This window comes from Falco biarmicus, chromosome 14 (genome assembly GCF_023638135.1).
Source record: "Falco biarmicus isolate bFalBia1 chromosome 14, bFalBia1.pri, whole genome shotgun sequence".
In the NCBI taxonomy this organism is placed as follows: Eukaryota; Metazoa; Chordata; class Aves; order Falconiformes; family Falconidae; genus Falco; species Falco biarmicus.
In genome coordinates, this window is record NC_079301.1 from 10,924,608 (window position 1) to 10,944,795 (window position 20,188).

Here is a 20,188-nt window from a genome sequence, read left to right on the forward strand (position 1 = left end):
CAGATGAGAAGTAATAAAATGGCACATGTTTTTCTTTATGTATTTAAGAAACGTGCATATGACAGAAATATAAGAGTAGAACACGAGCTCATCTTCAAATACTGAAAGAATAAGAAGGTATTTGGATTTGAATAACAGAACTTGTATATTAAGATACAATGTTGGCATCCAAAGCTACTTTATATAGGCTAAAAAGAAAATCAATATACAAATGATAAAAATTCATGCTCCTTAAAGCAACAAGTGACCATCAGAGGGTAGGAACCACAAAACAAGCAGCTCAATGTAAAGAATATTTTCAGGTTTTTGCATGCTTTCCAGCCAAAACCAGGACACCGTTCCAGGACAGAACCAGAACGATGGGCTGCACAGGTTCCTTTGCTGATCAGTTCTGACCATAACTGTTCCCCATGTACAAACCTTGAGATGAGGCTACTCGAAACTTGCTGTTGTAATGGAAAACAGCACCCAGCTGGATGAAAATAAAACTAGTGCAAACTGGAACAGGGATCTTAGTAACAGCTTGCACTCTAACCAATAACAGACATACCAAAGAGGTCAGAAAAAGCCTATCTTCATTTTCACCGACACAAATAACAACACTACTGTTTGGTTCCAGACCTCATAATGTTTGGCAGCTCTGTCCCACAAGATGATGTGCAGCTGGTTCAAGGCTTCAGGCAACAGCTGTTTCCCAGTATAATGACCTGAAAAGATACCGCAAATCATCACTTTACAAAAACTTTAAGCAGCACACTGAGAAGCACCTAAGAACTATCTGAGAAAGACTGTCCCATAGTCTACAACAAACAACACTGACACAGCAATAGTTTCAGCCAGGACCCAGAGTTTCATATCCTGCTGCTGAAAAAAAACCCACAAACCACCCAACATAAATGTGGCTCTTGAACCTAGCTTGATGCTACATATAATATGGTTTGATTTCCAGCAGATCAGACAGTCAAAAATTACTACAGCGCTGCAAGTGCAGCAGACCTGAAAAACAAACCATTATTCAGCTGCTCAAACAAGGATATGCAACCTGCTTTAATACTGACAAAAAAACCCACATTGGGCTGGATGGACAAAGTATTAACATCACAAAGGACTTCTGATAAATGTTCCTAATCAGTCACACACAGTCTACACTAAAAAGGAAGAATTGTTTAGCAAGTTAATTTAACCCTGAGCTTTATCATGACTGTCTTTCATTATGGAAATTGAAAGTTACCATGCAAAAGAAACATAAGGGAAAACAGACACAAATAAAGATGAGAATAAGCAAAAAACATGAAAATCAGAACTCAAGATTTCAGCCAACTAAATTCAGCTTTCAGTAAACAGCAGCAAAAGATGCATACAGACCTATAATAACTTCTTCAACCTTTTGCTTAGCAAGCAGCTCCCTCTTATTCTGCAACAGGAACTCGATGTGGAACAGGGTAATTTTTCCAAAGTCAGGTGAAGATTCAAATCGTTCAGGAACAGATTTCAGAAAATCAAAACCAACTGATTCCCTATTCACACAGATGCATTTTTAAGAGGCTGCATAAGAAGAGCTGTTAATTTTCCATTCTAAAGAATAACATTCACACCATACAGCATGTTTCTAATTAATGCTACTGGCACACAATCACACTGAGTGAGTCAAGGTATGAATTTACTGCAGTTCATCTTTCAGTAGTAACTTCCTATTAGCACATGCTTGTTCCACAGTATTCATAAGAGTTTACTCCTCACAATGAAAGAGTAAGAATTTACTGCAAGATAGAAGCATATACATATATAATCATGACAGAGCATTCAAGAGCGTGAGATTTCATGTCTCAATTTATTTTGCAGTAACTTGTTCAACCTTATACTGTTTTTCACAAGAATGATTCTAGGACTCCAAATTCTCATTCTGAAGATTTATTAGTTAGCATGGAAGAAAGATATCATTCAGATAATTCCAGACATACATTAAAAATACATAGGGAAAACCTTAAAATAAGGCTACAGCATTGCAAATGACCGCTCAACATTATTTCATACCCTGTTCTGCTGCTGCCATAATCTGTATCCCCTTGCTACAGAAAAGACAGGTTCCCCCTCAAAATTGTTTACCTACCTCTGGGAGTTTTCATTTAAGATAAAGCATCATTGTACAATAGATGTTATTTGCTTACAAAAGAACAACTACAAAACCCAAATAGTGTTCACCCCACTTAGCGATGCTTTCATACCTTCCATGCTCCAGCAGCAGTTTGACAGTATTCAAATAAAAGTCTAGAGACATCTCATGATGCAGCAATTCTGAAACAGCTGAACAGAACACAAAGCAGTTGAGATTGTTTAATCAGCTTAATACACTTAACTGCTCAAATTACCATTCGCCTCTTACAGCTTCTTTGGGGAAAAAAACAAATAAACAAACAATCAATCAAACCAAAATCCCATGCCCGCAGCAAAAACCAACACCAAATCCAAACCAATACATAAGTTCTAAACAAAAGGAAGAATAAAATATGTCTATTGTGCTTTGACTTTCACTGTACAATTACTGTAGTACTACAGAGAGGTGACAGACTGATAGACCTGGAATTCAAGCCCTCTGTCTCGCATTAGTAGCACAAACTTTTGCCTCAAGCTGCTTTCCATCAGTGTCTCATCCTTATCCAGCAGGAACCATTTAAGACTGAGGTCAGTGCTCAGGCTGTGTGGTGGTATCACATTGCAATGGGAACTACTTAAACCTAATGCCTTTAACATCAGCTGTTGAATTAACTGGTACTGATAAGTAGGTATCAGTTTTAGGCCACTCAGATAAAGTTTAAAAATTGCTAGACCATGCTGGATGGTTAATATCAAGATGTATACATTTGTAGCTTCGATGAGATCAGAGAACACACAGGGACATGACTAAGAGTTGTTAAGTATTTATAAGGTAGCTGTGTACAAGTGCACAATACAAGATTTTAGTCAAATGCCTAAAACTTAGCAGGAATCTTTACTCAAAAGACAGAGAATTTGCAGCACATGGACACAACATTCTTTTCTGCCAGCCACGCAAGAAAAGACAGATACCCACTTATTAATTAACTTGCTTGAAAAACTGACTGGAGTCTTAGTGCTACTAGACATGTGCAGAGTTTTTTGATAGGTAACACTATGGCTTCACAATTCAAACTGCAAAACAGAAGCCAACTATTGCAATGTTAAGTTTTGAATACTGTCCACTTGAAAGCCGGCTGAAATTCGGAGCAATCCAAAGTGGACTTTCCATTCCTGCTAGTCTGGCAGCATTCAAACTATTTGTGAGCTCTCTGCAAGTTCCTTGTCTCATCCTACATTTATTTCTCAGAGCATTCGTTACATATCTGATGCTTTCCAACCATGAAGAGTACAAAGCCTCTCTTCCTTAAGATTACATTATTCATGGAAATAAATTTCTCCTGATGCATTACCCTTACTACACGAAATTTTCCCTGAAAAAACTTTCTTCTCCTCTCATGTCAACAGAAAAATCAGTTCTCTTCAAATGACAAGTTTGAGGAATAAGGAGAAAAGAGTTTATATGTCCTAGATAAACTAAACAAACTCCGTAACGCACCGACTGGCACTTGATGTCTCTTGGCTAAAATCTGCAAAGTCACACACAGAGAACAGCAGTGTTTCACAAGCCTTTCTTCTATGCTGACTGCATAAGAGACAATCCACCTTCACCCTTTCTGAGTAATCTTAGACATGCGTCTAAAATAAACCACACCTTTACATTGCTAGATTTTCACTGTCCTCAGTCTAACAAGCTTCCAAGTCTTCACCCTTCCCTATTTCCAGCATGTCTATTTAAATTCTCAATAAAGTCATGCTTAATTCAAACTTAAATCAGCACCTGGATAACTCCTCTGTGAACACTGACTACTATGTCTCATAGTCGAAAACCAAAAGGGCATTTCACTAATGAAGATTCCTCTAAAACATACGAGAAAGGGATTTTTTTTTTTTCTATCTACAACTCAAGTCCATCTTCATGGATATGGAGTCATATGATCTTACTAAGAAACCTACACAGAACTGTTATACCTGAGTTGATATCTTCATCTGATGCTCCACTTTTAAGAAGAATTTTAACTTTCAAAAAAACCCCCGCTGGATGCATATTCTCCTGCACAATGAAAAACAATACGTTACTTGGACAGCTGTTTGTAGAACACGGATCCTGCGAGAGTCCAGCACATTCATAACACAGACAGATACCAGTACGTCACAGACACTCCACTACATTCTTCAGTTTGATTTTAATGACTGAAGCAACAGGTAGCCAACTGGTAATATTTTCTTCTTAAATGCAATGTTCATCTTCATTATTCATTCTTACACTGCCAAAAGGCCATGAGGACAATGAAAGCAAGAGATACAAGATTCTCAATTTGATGTGGCCCATTTTCAATACTTATAAATAGAAGATGAACAATACTGAATGATACAAACATTTCCTGTTTTTCTATGTGTGAACTGGCTGGCTTACTCTAGAATTAATGAGCAGAATTCAAAGTAGCTTATAATAATACAAAATTTAGCAGAGAACAACAATGGGAGCAAATGGAAATAATGAAGACTGTATACTACAGCCCTCACTAAAACACTGCACATTTCGGACTCCAGAATATTTTTTTTTCTAGTTTTCCATATCCTCACACAATATCAAAACATACATTACCAAAATGATGATAAAAACACTTTCCACCTCAAAAGCTTTTGTGAAAGTAAATACAATAAAAACTGCAAAGGGCTGAGATACTGTGGTAAGATGTTATTTGAATTATTAAAATACACTGCCTTTTATTCTGATCTCACCAGCACATGCATCATCATCTGTCTGAAAGTTTTAACAGCATGTAGAAAACTGAATCTGAGCTTTCATTTAAAACAGGATTTTATACTTAATTATACTTATTTAAGTAATTGTACTTAAAATTTGTTTTGTATGAAAGAGATAATGGAAATTTTAAAATGGTCAACCAAAGACAAATACAAATTTTTCAGATTTAAGTCACTCTAGCTAACCCAAAAAGACAGAAGCACAAAATTAATCCAAGTCTTTATATAAGAAATAGAATTTGTACTAGAGCAAAAGAACTCACTGTAGTGACTGCTTAGAGATACATGAACTTTCTTCAGGTTAGCTGGTATGTGTATACAGCTCATTTTTCAGGTTCCAGAAGAAATACAACCGTGTTCATAAAGTCCAATAGCTAAATTAATTACTTAAAATAAGACTGATGTAGCATGGCTACAAAGCTTTCAAAACTGAACTCTGTTTGGTGCTTGCTCAAGTATTTGTACAGGTAACAAGTTGTGGACTCAAAATGTAGCATGGACATATCCATTATAACCCAAAGCAAGACAAAAGGTCTGGTGCATAAAAAAACAGCTGCTATAAATCTCAGGTGGACCATGCTGTAGTTTATTCTGGACAGTTTTCATGAATACACAACAGAAAATGTCAGTCATATCATTAACAGAAGACCTCACTGTTAATAGATTTGAGGCAGGAAGACAGCTCTACATCTGCATGCAAAGAAATATTTCTCTATAAAAAAGCTGGGAACACCAAAACGTGAGTATGAAAACCAAAGCAAAGCAAACACACCTCTATCTGATGTCAAGGATAACACATGTCAAGGATAGCCTGAGTTTTGTCTATTGCTCACCACAAATACAGTAAGACGTTACTACCTGATTTGCCAAGGTTATAGCTTTCAATGCCTTGTCAAGATACAGATTGCAATCCCACTCGAAACAGACTGTAGCTAACAATCGCAGCACTTTAGCCTGGAGAGAAAAAAAAACAGGAAGTTTGAATGCCTGAAGAGCAGGGGCTGGGGGCAGGGGGAAGAGCCACAGATGAACATACATACGAATACAAAAGACTTCAAAATTAAGGTCACAAAAAATAAAAGCTCCTTGAGTCAAAAGAATGCCTGCCTGGTATCAGACATATAGAGTGACTGCTCAGTTCTGAAGTATATCCAGTGTTCAGCACTACTATTCACACAGAACATGAATCAACTACAGTTCAGAGGAGAAGCCAAGGGTAGCAAGGAAAAAGAGATCTGGAAAAAACAGAATGAAAGAAGAAACTGAAGGAACAGGAGGTACAAACTTCACTGAGAGAAAAAAAAAACAACAAAAAGATATAAATGATAATAACCTTCAAATACATAAATAATTTATATAAAGAGGAAGAGATTAAAATCTTCTCCATATCCACTGTGGGTAACAAAAGGAGTAACAGGCTTATGAATGACAAACATCTGTCAAATGACACAGATGCAATTGATGATGCCTTGAAAGAAGAGGAGGAAAGGAAGAAGCAATGGCCTTTCAGGGTCTATCTCAGCCTTACTTTCTATAATTTAATTTCTGTAAAATATTAGATTCGAATGTGATTTAAGGGCACCCATCGGTGACTGAACTCTCAGACTGACACTCATAGCAAATGACCTTGCAACTTTGCCAAATTTCATAGCAGAGAGTCCTAAAGAGCGGGCCAAAGAAATCACTGGTCAGATTTGGCACAGCAGAAGCTGATGATACAACAGTCACACTAACAAAATCCTCCAATTTGTAAACAGCAATTTCTCTATTTCTTACCCGCATTTCCTTGCCAACAGAATACTCCATGTCCATCTTCCCAATGTCATAACTCTGACTATCAATGATAAGCGAAAGTTAGAATTAAATGGGAAAACAAATTCAGACATCTTCTGATACGTGCAACATTCCTGTTCTTTCCCACTTAACCAGTCAGAAACCACATAAATCATACAAACTAATCTCAGTACTCTCTCTGACCACAGAACAGAAAATTTTGTTTTCTTTCTACATCCTCATGTTAAAAATTGGCCTCAATCACTTTCTTCAATCTGTTGCACCACCTTCTGTAACATCTTCTATTCAAGCATTTCAGTAGGCTTTATCAGTTTTAACTCTAGGGGGGTTGACGAAGCAAGTGTTCTCATTCTCACCTGACATATAATATAGTCATACACACAGGTTATACGTGACCTGGTCTCAAGATCACAGCAAATCAAGATCAGAGACAGAAACAGAACCTGGGACTCATGATTCCCCATTCTTTTTTGAAAAGTTAAATGACAGCACAAAGGACCACTCAAGAGAAAAGGCAGTGGTAATGCCACAAAACCAGATCTGACTCACAGCAAACGCTGTGAACGAAGAAGTGTTAGAAAAACAATAACTGGGCATTTGTTCTAATCTATTCTCAGTACAGTGGAATTTTAACCCACTAGATGGAGCTGCATCTCTTTCTCCAAATAATTATTTGCACTTTGCAAAGGTTTATTTCTTCCTCAAATTTTGTTATCGGGACTTGGTATTTCATTTTCCACAAGAATAAAATACAAAGTAATCTCCAAAGCACCAGCTGTAATTAATTTTAAGTATTTCTACAAATCCTCTTTAACAACATATGTGACGATAACTATTTTGAATTTGATAAGTTGAACAGATATTGTGCATTTTTTTCTATTTAAAAGAAAAAAACCCACAATTTTTCTGAGCTAAGGCTGTGACCTTGGCACGAGAATACTCTTCCCAAGAGCCTACGTTTTTTCTTCCTTAGTAGTACCACACTACTTATTTGGATCCTACCCAAACCATCTCTATTTCTTTTTCACCTTGATGTTTGTGTCTTTCATCAGTAAAGGACTTGCTCTCAATGAACATTTCCTTTATGAGAAATTAATGTTTAATATTTAATTTTTAAAACAAATCCATTGAAAACCAATCAGAAGAATCCACCTACTCTTTTCTGAAGTTTTCAGATCCCTTCACTATCACTTATGAATGGCACAAGAACTGGGAGCAGCCTCCTCACAAAAATAATCTCTTTGGAAGAAGTGTTAGGGAGAGAATTAATGAGAACCATGGAAAGACAATTTTCATTCCAATGACAGGAAAACAGATGTGGAAAGCAGGCATAAATGTTAGGCAGCAGAGTAAGACAGTCACCAAGTATCTGCTCAGCTAATTTTGTTCACCTAAAATTTTGTATTCTCACATTTTTAATCAAACCTCTATTTTCCCTTGCTCCCACTCCCCTTCACACATATTTTTAGATCTCAAAAGTAGGCTTTTATTTCGTTTGCTTTTGCACATTACCTGAGCCAGAAGGAGCTCTGTTCATACCTCTTCCATTCATAGGTTTCCACTCCAAAATTGTAGCAGAGGATTGACAGGTAACAGGTCTGCAATAAAAGACTCCTATAACATTCTTGTAGAAACAACATTAGATCTATGACACTCCAGTCTCAAGTTATTTAGAATGCTTTTTACTTTAAAGATATATCCACCATTATCACTTCTGACCTTATACAAGCAGATATTGACCGTGACTAAAATGGAATCATAATTGTGTGGGAAAGGGAAGCATCATTAACCAGTTGAGGTGTGCAAAACGGCAGGATTCTTGACAGACAAGGTAGAATAATTCCTCAAGATACCAAACTGAAAGCACTAGAACTGTGTAAAGTAAACAACAAAAATTAAAACTTGAGAGGAAAACCTGCAATATTACAACTTGATTTTTAAAAAAGACATAAAAGTTTTACACAGTTAAGGTAAGAAGACTATACATCTTCCATGGTAGGTTTCTTCCCGGCATGTCTCTTAGAGGTTAAAAAAGGATCATCCACATACAAGTTTTAGAAGACAACTGTTTTTGAATGCCTGGTTATTCAGAGCACTATTGCTTTCTGCTGTATCAGTCAGCCCTGACAATGTCTGTTCATAACAATTTGTCTTTCCTTTGAAATTATTTGCAGCTGTCATATGTTGTCCAAAGAAGAGACAGAAAAGTCATTTTATATGCTAATATACTGCCAACACTTACAACTATTTTGCCTCTGCAGAAACTTTCTTTTCCAAGCATAAATGATGCTTCCTTCAAGTGACTACAGATTTCAAATCCTCAGGCAAGAATGAGAGAGGTAGCACAACATTTTGCTTCAAATTTATGATTTCATTACAATTCAGAGACAAAAGCACATTCAGTATGCATGAACAGAAATAATGATCACTCTCAGATGTGAAACCCTTATTTTTCATAAGTTCATTTGTGAATGATTTCTTTCCAGAACAGGAAGTTTACTGTATTGAGAGGTTTCATGCAAAGTGTTCAGCGTAATGCTGTAGGCGTACTGTGGCATGCCCCACTCATTTACCTGCATGCTTGGAAAAGAAGTATTTTAAAAGATAATTAAAATATTATTTCAGTGAATGACTGTGTTCCAGGCATCAAGTGTAACACTAAATATCCCAATAAACCTGGCACCTCTCTGAACAACAGGTGTTTGGAACAATTGTGGCAGTTCACCCTGTACGGCAAGAGTTCCCAGTTATGGTTCATAGACCACTGATGATCCACAAGCTGCAAATCCTCTCCAGCTGATCTGTGGTACCATACATGACCATAGCGCAAGCGCTCTGCAAGTGCTCTCTGGTACAGTGGGAGCCTGGAATAGTTAAGGACTGACTGCTACCTAGTAGTCCGAAAACTTAAAAGTCACCCAGCAACCAATAGCTCTTTCCTTTTTTCTCATTGTTTAAATACCACTCTTTAAACCACAAGTAAATTGTACCTCTCATGATCAGAAGCATTTTCCTTGTCTGCATCAGTGCTCCTGGTTTGTGAAGAGCATTCATCGTGAGAAGTTTAATAGAGAAGTTTAAGCAGAAAGTATGGGATTAATTTAAAATTAAATGAGGAACAGTAGTGCCAAGATCCCAGTGAGCATTTTCAACAATGCACAGTGGGAAATTCTGCTCTTATGATTCAAATCAAAGCTAGACCCCTGCAACTGACTTTGTCACTCAGATGCACTCAACAAGGCCTGCAGATCACAAAACCCAGTTTCAGTTTAAAATTTGTTGGAGTTTAATTGGTTAAAAGCCCATTACCTGTGCCACAAAGAGAGGAACAAAATGTTTCCTAAATATTGGGAAAACATTAAAGTGAGCAAATGAAAATAGACGTGAAGTTTATTCTGATATAAACATATCAGACTTCTATCTCTGCAAACAAAGAACTAGTGTGCATATGCTAGAGTTTGTTTTCTCTAGACATTGTTCTGTGATACAAGAACTACAGAGAACACGGTTTAGGGCAATGGGAAGCCTCTATTCATAGCTTTACAGTTTCATGAAGATTATTACTGAGGGCAGTGATAGACTTGCAAATCAAAACCTTAGTAACTCAGCTCTTCTCTTGTCCCATCTGTCTCCAGACAAAAGTTTACATGGGAACAAATGAGGAAGCAATATATAAGATGCAATATGTAAAATGCAGCTGGCATGCAGCTGGCATATTCAGTTTAGAAATCTTTTTGCCTTGCTTGCTGATTTGTCTTCTCTCATTCTTTAGGAAGAGTTTTATCATTCTATTTTGAATGATGAACTATGAGAAACAAGAAAAAAAATTAAGTTTGAAGAAAAAAACCCTGCTATTTTCATACAACATTTTTAGTAAGAAAATCTCAAAAAGCAACAGAAAAAGACCACAGAAGAGATACACAGTTCACAGTACTTTTCAAAATGTTTTATGGTATATGTCATTCTTTAATATATAAAGAGGAAAGCAGATTTTCAAAGTTTGGAATGATAAAGAAGGGATGATTTCACCTACCTCTCTTGGCAATTTCATCAACATATCTTTGCAGCGCTGCATGCACATAACCGCTTTCTGAAAATCCCCTTGAGCAACTGCCTAAGAAAGCAGTAGAGTACGCCAACAAGCTGTTAGTGAGCAACTTGTCTTTAAAATTCATTAAAAGACTGATTCTCTAAAATAAGACTTTGGTTTTTCACATTCAGTAAAGCTAGGTTTGGGATTAGATATCTGTCCTTAGAGTGCTACAATAATTCTGTATATTGCTATATATTGCCAGATAATAAAGACATCCAGCAAAACACTGCAGTCCTCAGGTAGCGTGAACAGGCTAGATACATGGGACAAGTTCATTCAGATGTTAAGATGACACAACAGTTCAGCAAATCTCAAACCACTTCTTCAATAATTTAAGGTCCCCTTTTGTCTCCACGATCAAATTCAAACTTTTGGCCACTGCTTTTGTCTGTTTAGGGAGGCTCTTGAGAAATTTGGAGACAGTGCTCCCCTTCTAGATAGTGAGGTCAGTGATGCAGGCAACTATTTTTTCTCATATTTACACTTATATGTCTGTAATAGTCTGTAGCACTGATCAAGCACTCAGAAACTTCAGTCAGGCACAACCATGCCTCACAAAACTTTGAATTTCTACATTACATACTTTGAATTATTGTAATTTGTGTTGTTGATCCCCTAGAAAACCTTTGGCAGGGTTTTTTTCAGATTTTTCTCATATTGTGCTAGGTGCTTTTTTTTGTAATTATCACCATGATTCTTACCTCATTGTATGATGCCAGAGACTGAGACTTTAAAGAAAATATCAAATGTCATAGATCTCAGTATTTCCAGATCTTGTAATTTTATACTGATTCTCCCACTGTTTAAAGCCTTTGTATGTGGAAAGCAGCATATATGAGGTCGTGGAAGAGAGGGTATTAATGTATAGAAAGATCTCTGTCTGATGGCATATAATATTAATAGCTGTGACGATGTTCAAGAGTTTGTAGAGTCATGAAAGTTTTAAGTTACAGAAGACTTCGCACATGTGGCTAATAATATCTACTTGCTATATATGAACGTTGGCTATCTGCAGCCATGATGAATACTACCATAATACTTTCAATCAGCCCAGCTGCAAATACTAGTGCAGTATGATGAGTGTTCCAAAGTGACTAGTCTTGCTGTGTGCGTTACATGAAAGCAGGGTGACCTGAGCTCTATACCAGCCCTATCCCCCTTCTTCAGTCAGGCACAGGCCACCTGACACGTTTATGATTCAGAAAGGCAGCTGTTTGTTTTATTATCAGCCACACTAGCCAAATCATAAAGCAACAAATCTGAACTAGAAGATATAAACACCACAGCAGAAATGACTGCGATAAATTAGGCAAATTAAAAACCATTAAATGATTGCAACACTGAATGCAAACACGAGATCTGCTATCTTACATCTAAGTGAAGGAAATGTATCCCTCAGCAAGTCTTCAATGCCAAGCATTCATACAACTAATAACTGGGTCAGAGTTTCCCTCTACAACCCCAGTGACTTATAAGGAAAACTGGGAAGAACACATACTGATTCAGCCTGATAAGAGAGTACTTTGAAGAGGTTCTTCTCCACATCAGCTTTGTGCACATGAATATCTGCTTCACCATCGCTCCCCTTAAGTAACTTCGCATACAGTTTTTCTATACTCTGGAAAACAAAGTGTAGGTATCAACCAAGGAACTTACAAATAGGTGTGTTTGTAAGAAATTACAACTGGAAAAGAACTTACATTCATGGCAATCTCTAGAAATTCATCAGCAAGATCTGCTTTTCCGATATCTATCCACCCTTTCCCAGTTTTCATAGACATCTGAAGGAGAAAACAGGTGGCTTTGTGAAAATATAGTCACTTTCAAGAAAAGCAATGTTAGCTCTCTTTGATGTACATATCTAATATAGGAGAGGGGTATATCAGGTCTTCGATTCCTGACATGCGCCTCACATGACTGAATCAAGTCCTTAACACTTAGATGCAGCACAAGGCTTATGGTGCCCTACCAGAAAATAAAATAAGATACTAAAATAAATGAATAGGCTGCTCATACAACATTTTACCATATGACAAAGATGGGATGCTAGCTGCACTGTTCAGAAATTCCTAACTGCACTGGCTCAGCAAGGTGTCCCCTGTGTTTATAAAGGCCCCCTTCAATATACATATTCCCCAGAACTACAGGTATATTTCACTGCCTTTGTAAAGCAACCGCAATGGGGTTTTAAGGTTTCCCTTGGTGATCAACTGTACTTCATTACTCACCCACCATTAGCCTTACCAAAATCTGTCTTCGAATAGTTGCCTCTGGAGGATCGCTGCCTTCACAAAAGCACACCAGTCTGCAAGCAACAAACCGTACTGCAAGAAAACAGTGCATTTTTTTTTTTGAAAGTCAAGCCCTGCCATATCTGAAAGATTGCTTGCCATTTTAAATTACAAGAGAGAAAAATTTGAAAGCTTCGGGAGTCAAAGCAGTCTGATTTTTAGCCAAGCTGCTTAAAATTGCTTTTTAGGCAGTAAGAAAAAAAATATATTCTCATCAAAACACCTATTAAACACTTTAAGTTAAATACATGGTATTCAAAGACTTAATTACATTGTATGTGCTTACAGTAACATGTCTTCAGAGCCTCAAAACAGCCTTCAGCAAAATAGGGAAATGAAGTTTAATAATCTTGACATTTCCAAAGTAAAAAGCAAAAATATTTTCAGGCCTTCCTTATACATCAGGGATGGAAAAGACACCACTTAATGTATTTAAAATAGCCTCTCCCTGGCCCTTCAGCTGTGATACAAGATCTGAGAACATTACGCTCTACAATTACTACTTATTTTGTGTAAACTTAACCTTCTCCCTGTACCTGATATAATTTATATGATGCAGATTATACATAATTTTGACTATAATCCCTCAAGACAAAAATGTGGGCCAGATACTGCAGTCCTGCAGGACCACATAAAGACCAGGTTGAGGGAAAAGACCAAAAGCTCACTTCTGCTTTCCCCTGGCCCTGCTCCTGGCTCCAAGCAAACCCACCAGCTGTATACCCAGCTAAAACAGGGAAGTAAAAAGAGGATTTTGAGTTTTTCTGTATGTAAACATTGATGGGACAGTTCTATTAAAGAAACATTCTCACTTGATATAAATTAAGATATAGACAACTGTCTAAAATTTACATTTGTGTTATTTCCATACATTTTTAATTAAAACCATAGCATAAGAAGGCAAATTACAGCTTTCTTTGGTTACATCACCTTTTTACTGATGCTCTGGCATGGAAAAGGGGGCGGGGGTCGACTGTCTACGCCAATTCTGTGTCTCAACGAGATCACCATTACACTAGGGTGCTCCTTACTGAACTGTTTATAGAAGAACAGCTGTATATTTTCCTCTGTCTACACCCTATAGCTGCAAAGATCCAAACAAATCTACAGCACTACATATATGCCTGTCAGCAAAATTTTTCCTTTTCATGCTACAGCACACAAACACATTTAAGAAGGTATAGAACACATACATACATTTAGCTCTTTGCTCATCATTGACAATGCAACCCATGTGTTTGGTCACAGTCCAGTTCCACAGGTTTATTGCACTCTCTTCAACCTGAGTAGGAGAATTCCATCAGATTTAACTTTGTCCTGGATTTGTGTCAATATTGAAATTTGCTACTGGAAAAGGAACCTTCTGTCATGGGGATCACAGTAATGATCTGTCTGGATGTTTGCACAACTTCCTTTTACATTGGAGTCAGGGTGTGGGTTTTCCAAAAAACTGTTAACATGATCCCACAGGGAGATTTGGGATAGTGACCTGAAAACAAGCACACTCAATGGACTAGCATTTCTTCAGCTAAAAGTATGCATCATTCTTTTCTACAGATTCATCATTTCAGAAGATATATTCAGTCTTATAAAAGACTATTTCATATCTTCTAAAGACATGAAAGCACTTCCAAGACAAAGCAAGGTAAGAGAACATGACTGTAAATCCAGGGCTGACAAGACCTGGAACTAAAAAAACCTAATTAAGCATATGACCAATAGCACATATGTTACATCATCCATCATTGCCTTCAGCTGCAGTGTGAAATTATGCATAACAGTGAATTCTGTAAGTGAAGTGGTGGATTATAGAAACTTTCAAATATGTTCCTAAACAAATCCCATTAATCTGTCATATTACTGCAATGTCCTAACCTATGTTTCTATCAAGTCCTTTCCCAAACTTATCAAAACATGACCTCACTTCATCGCAGATGGACAGGGTTTCTCACAGATACAAAATCTGTGCAACAGCACATCATCATGTCCAAAACACAACTGACTCACTGGCAGCTTTCAGAATACATCACATACATCTTAAACAGGTGCTGAAGAATTTGAAGGAATTGGAAAAGAGCTGTAAGAATTGTTTCAGGTTTGAAAATATATCTATACCAACGCTTCACCTTTTTTGCCTATCAAGAAGAAAACTAAGTAGCTTGAATTACTTTAAATACCTACCTACATCAGGAAACTTCTGATGTTAACAAAGAAAGCACAAGGGCTACTGTATATATACTATGGTTAAAAAGATGATGCAGTTCTACCTAAAGACAAGAAGCTTCTTTAACAACCCACCTTGAAGGGTTGCACTTCCCATCACTTCAAATCCTAGTTTCCAGGATAGATCTTGCCTACAAATATACTCTTGCCTAAGTAGGAGACATTTCACAGGCCCTTTTATTGGACATCAGATTACAAATTAATGATTTCTTTAAAAATAATTTAGCCCAACTTATCCAGGAAGAATTGAAGGATACCAGTTTCATGCTCCTGTATTTCTCTACAGACTGAGCATACTTTCCGCCATGGACACTTGCAAGCCTATCTTGCTTCTTGTCACAAATTTAGGACTTTCAGAATCAGTCTTCCTTAGATGATAATCACTATGAGTTAAATCTCTCTTCAAAATACAAACTGTGGAGGAAAAGGTTGGCCTGTATCTCAACTGGGCCTGTTTTTACGCCAGATGCATATATTACCCATCAGACTTCTTTTTGAAAGGCTTTTTAAAGCAGACATTTATTACAAGTACTGCTCTAGAAGAAATACAGAAGGAAAAAACTCCTAAAATTAGAAACATTACAAACAACCCCCTAGTTCACTTTTATAACATATGAAAACGAGTACTTCTCACGCTGATATTATGTACTGGGTTTATCAGGCAAAGGACATGCTTCCTTGTTTTCTTCTTCCTCAAATATCTGCAATCCTTATCAGAATCCGTGTACAAGATGAGGAATGACCTCTTATCTGGCCCTGTACCCAACTCTTAATGCATCAGCACTCCATGCTTACATTTTTATGTGAAATTACGATTAGAGGCTACTTGAAAATTGAAATAATAAAAACCGTTAACATTACTAAGCCACCAGTAAATTTTCCCATTATGATGCACTTTTATACTTCGGATCATCCTTTCGCATCGACTTTTTAAACGTAACATTTCCCACTTTATTTTGGAATTTCATGCTATGGGGTTAAAAGATGAAAAGCTAAACTGTTTTGTCTACGTCTCCATAGCGCTGCAGTTACAGGTTCAGCTCCACCGCAGCTGATGGGCAGCGGGACCCCCGCCCGCAGAACAGCGCCAGCCGCAGCCACCAACCTGGGCCAACGGCGCCGCCTGGGGCGCAGAAGCGGAAAGCCCCGCTGCCTCCGGCGGGCCCGAGAGGGGCACCGGGCCGGCGGAGCGGGGCTCTGCCCCAGCCGCGCCCCCATCCCCCTCAGAGATGCTCCCCGCCGCCTGGAACAGCTCCTCGGTGAGGGCAGCGATGCGGGACGGGGCCTCCTCCCTCAGCAGCTCCTGCACCAGCCCTGTAACACAGGAGAGGGGAGAGAGTGATAACAGCCACCCCCAGAAACTTATCGGGAAGGCGGCCCTCGCCCCACGGCAGGCGGTACCTCGCACCGCCTCCCGCCGTGCCCCCGCCATGGCGGCCGCCGCCCCGCGCGCGCCCCGTGAGGCGACCTGAGAGAAGGCGGTGCCCGCGCCGCGCATGCGTGCTTCCAGGCCCGCACGCGCGCCGCCGCGGAGCATGCCGGGCCCTACGGCACGGCCGCGCCGAACCCAGCGCTCCCGGTGACACCGCGCGCCGATTGGCCGTCCGGAGCTACCGCCCCGCCTACCGCTCCCGAGCGACAGGCGCCGGGGCCAATCGGACAGCGCGGCGGATCGGCCTCCCCGCTGGCCGTGCGGTGGGCGCCGCGGCCGTTCTGGAAGGATCCCGGGAGCAGGGCCCGGGCGGGCGCAGGCGATATGTCGGGGCTGCTCCATACGACGCTGAGCGGGCTTAACAGCGACTCGTACTGCGAGATCAGCCAGTACCGCGACCAGCACTTCCGGGTGCGCCCGGCGGCCGGGCCTGAGGCGTGGGGGTAGGGGCGGCGGGGCCCGGGCGGGAGCGGGGCCCGGGCGGGAGCGGGGCCCGGGCGGGAGCGGGGCCCGGGCGGGAGCGCCGTTGCTGGGCCAAGGCCGTGCGAGCAGCCCGCGAACGGGAGGGCACCGCGTCTGCGGGGCGGCGGCAGGTGCCCGCCGGGGCCTGGCGGCAGAAGTGGGGCGGCAGGCGTGCTCACCCCGCTGCGTGCTCCCCTCTGCCCTCAGGGTAGCAGGCAGCTGCAGGAGAAATCCCTGAAAATTTCCTCTACGCTCTATGTTGGAAACCTGTCCTTCTATACCACCGAGGAGCAGATCCAGGAGCTCTTCTCCAAGTGTGGAGATGTCAAGAGGATTGTCATGGGGCTGGACAAGATCAAGAAAACTCCCTGTGGTTTCTGCTTTGTCGAGTATCCTTTCTGGTGCCCTGTTACCCTCGGGTCCTGGGTGGTTGCCACCTTTAGTTCCTCTTTGTGCAGCAAGGTTAGCTGAGGAGGAGGGACAGTCAGTTGCTTTCTACCAGGCACTTCCCTCCCACCCTTGCTACTTCACCACTGCTTTAACTGAGACAGCAGTGCCATAGGCAGAGAGTGCTACCACTGCTGTATTTCCTGGAGGTGGCAAAGAGCTCCTTTAATTTGTTACTTTCGTTAATGATTTTAGGGCCAAAATCAGAACTGTTACAGTCATCATTCTGAGGTCTTGTATGGCCAGAGCATGGTCACTTTCTTACCTTAACTTTACACCTGAATGAGGCAGCAGAATAAGCCATGGCGGTATTCCCAAGTACAGGGTACACGCTTGTACAAGTTGTACCATGAGCTGTCTTTGCAAAGCTCTTGCGAGGCCTCTCCCTCTTGTTCAAATTCAGTCAAGTTTCAAATAGTACAAAAAGACGTATTACAGCTTTCTTGCCGTTAGCAAGGCTTTAACATGTTTTGTTTCATCTACGTGTGGAATAAGTGCTCCAAAACTACTTCTTGTCTGTGCAGGTACTAACATTAATCCTTTCAGTTTAGAATCCTTTCTGGGTGGGAGCTGGTTTTAGCTTTGATTTATATGAGCACAGTTTCTGATCCCATAGAGGAGAGCAGAAAGAATAGAAAAGGCTGGAAGGCAGGGTTTTTCTGCTTCTCAAATGGAATAGTTGTCTTTTTTTATTTTCCTTGTACCCAACAAAATATCACACTTAGTTCTCCTTATAGTATGCTTCAGATACTACACAAGAGCAGATGCTGAGCACGCAATGCGATTTATCAATGGCACACGACTAGATGACCGCATCATTCGAACTGACTGGGATGCAGGGTTTAAGGAGGGGCGACAGTATGGAAGAGGAAAGACTGGAGGACAGGTGAAGACAATACCACTTCATACCTTGAATTTGATCCCCCTAAGACTCTGTACTGCTTTGCTAGTTTTGTCTTATGCAGACCAATGTGTAAACTGTAAAGACCTGATAATGAGCTTTAGTCACTCCCAGGTTGTTTTGGCGACTGATGCCTGGTTAAAAAGCTAGAAATAGAACTTAAGGCCACATATCCCACCATGTAAGCAGAATGTTCCCTAATCCAAGCTAGTACTCTTAAAGAGATGCCGAGTTTGAATGGAGGGGGACAGCAAAGCTGCTAGGCCAATCTTACAAAGCAGCACTTTGCCCCAGTGCGAAGGTGAGGTTCCTTTGCAGATTTCCAGGGTGGAGGGGAGGAAATGTTTGGGAAGCCAAGCCTGGCAGTTCAGAAAGCTGGACTACAAAGCTGAATGAAAATAGTTTGGGGTCTTACTTGCTTCTTGTCTAAAAAGACCTCAGCCATCAGCTATATGCTAATTTGTCATTTTCACTACCGTTACCACCTTTTTGGGGGATTATTTGAAGAGATTTCAAATGAATCTAAGTTGTTCTAACCTGAATTCCAGTTCCCCAGCAACTGAGCAAGGAGAGGGTGATGATTCTGAAGTCTAGCAGGAGTCAGGCAGTGCAGGGTACTAACATCTGTGTTACTGTTCTGCCTCAGGTGCGAGATGAGTACCGGACAGACTACGATGTGGGAAGAGGTGGCTTTGGCAAGATCATTCAGATGCAGAAGGCAAATCATCAGCCTGCAATCTATTAATTGCCTCGTGGGTCCTAGCTCGTAGAGGGCTTTGTCCTTCCAGAGCTAGCCCTGCTCTTGCATTTTGGATTGGGGTAGGGAGTGATATCCAAGTTCCAGCAAAAGGTGACCCTCCTTAGACTGTGGATATACATGTATTCATTCCCCCTTCCTTCTGGGCTAGAGATGATGTTCTGTGTTGATACAGGGCAACAAGGGAAAAAAAAAAATGGACAGCTCTGCAGGATTCTGGGTAAGAAGAAATGCAGCATGTCACACACACCTTGTGCTATGACACAGCTAAGCAGGTGGCGTCCTCCAAGCTGTGACTGCAGCCATGTTTGCTCTCAAATGGAACTTCTTAAAAACATACCACCATCGGAGCCATCCAGGTGTCTGGGCACCTTATGGGGATGCACAAGATGATTCAGGTTTCTAATTTACAACCTCATCAGCTTCCAAAGCAGTATCGCTGTTTGGATGAGAGAAGTGGAACAAGGTCTTATCATCCTTGGAGGTGCTTGTCTGCACATCTAGCCCTTGGGTTGGTGAGGGCCTGCAGAGCATTTCTCTTAATGATGCCCCCAGTGCTGCCTGGCTTTTTCAGATCCTCACTGTTCAGCGTGATTTTGTTAAAAGTTTCTTTTAATTTTTTAAATAAACAGTTGTATTGGGTCTGGCTGAGATGGAGTTAATTTTCCCCCTAACAGCCCTCATAGTGCTGTGCTTTGTTTTCGTAGTTAGAGGTGTTGATAAACACCAGCGTTTTGGTTAGTGTTGAACAATGCTCACAGCATCAAGGCTGTCTCCAGTGTTTCCCCCTGCCTCACTCAGTAGGCTGGAGGTGGGCAAGATCTTGGGTGGGGACAGAGCCAGGACAGCTGGCCCAAACTGACCAAAGGGATATTGCCATATGACCTCTGCTCAATAATAAAAACTAAGGGAAAGGTGGCAGGGG

At 40.4% G+C, this 20,188-nt stretch overlaps 2 protein-coding genes across 9 annotated transcripts in view; one reads left to right on the top strand and one right to left on the bottom strand.

Moving 5' to 3' along the window:
- TEX11 (testis expressed 11) overlaps window positions 1–17,038 on the bottom strand; it is a 33,269-nt gene extending 16,231 nt beyond the window's left edge. For all 8 annotated transcript variants that reach the window (XR_008825410.1, XM_056359269.1, XM_056359268.1 and 5 more), the window contains exons 1-14: window positions 16,666–17,038; window positions 16,370–16,578; window positions 14,239–14,323; window positions 12,995–13,074; window positions 12,451–12,531; window positions 12,249–12,368; window positions 10,691–10,771; window positions 8,170–8,255; window positions 6,640–6,697; window positions 5,722–5,817; window positions 4,066–4,147; window positions 2,226–2,304; window positions 1,366–1,517; window positions 622–707 (exon numbers count right to left, since the gene is read on the bottom strand). Coding sequence is in view for 7 of the 8 variants with exons in the window: in XM_056359269.1 (XP_056215244.1) it covers window positions 622–707; window positions 1,366–1,517; window positions 2,226–2,304; window positions 4,066–4,147; window positions 5,722–5,817; window positions 6,640–6,697; window positions 8,170–8,255; window positions 10,691–10,771; window positions 12,249–12,368; window positions 12,451–12,531; window positions 12,995–13,074; window positions 14,239–14,323; window positions 16,370–16,578; window positions 16,666–17,038 (1,668 nt within the window). In the remaining variant the exon portion in view is untranslated. The remainder of the gene's footprint in view (window positions 1–621; window positions 708–1,365; window positions 1,518–2,225; window positions 2,305–4,065; window positions 4,148–5,721; window positions 5,818–6,639; window positions 6,698–8,169; window positions 8,256–10,690; window positions 10,772–12,248; window positions 12,369–12,450; window positions 12,532–12,994; window positions 13,075–14,238; window positions 14,324–16,369; window positions 16,579–16,665) is intronic.
- On the top strand, window positions 16,973–19,905 carry NCBP2 (nuclear cap binding protein subunit 2). The gene is made up of 4 exons (XM_056359289.1): window positions 16,973–17,107; window positions 17,366–17,547; window positions 18,353–18,491; window positions 19,153–19,905. The coding sequence occupies exons 1-4, from the start codon at window positions 17,021–17,023 to the stop codon at window positions 19,249–19,251; spliced, it is 507 nt and encodes a 168-aa protein (XP_056215264.1). The 5' UTR covers window positions 16,973–17,020; the 3' UTR covers window positions 19,252–19,905.
- Window positions 19,906–20,188: the final 283 nt, after the last annotated feature.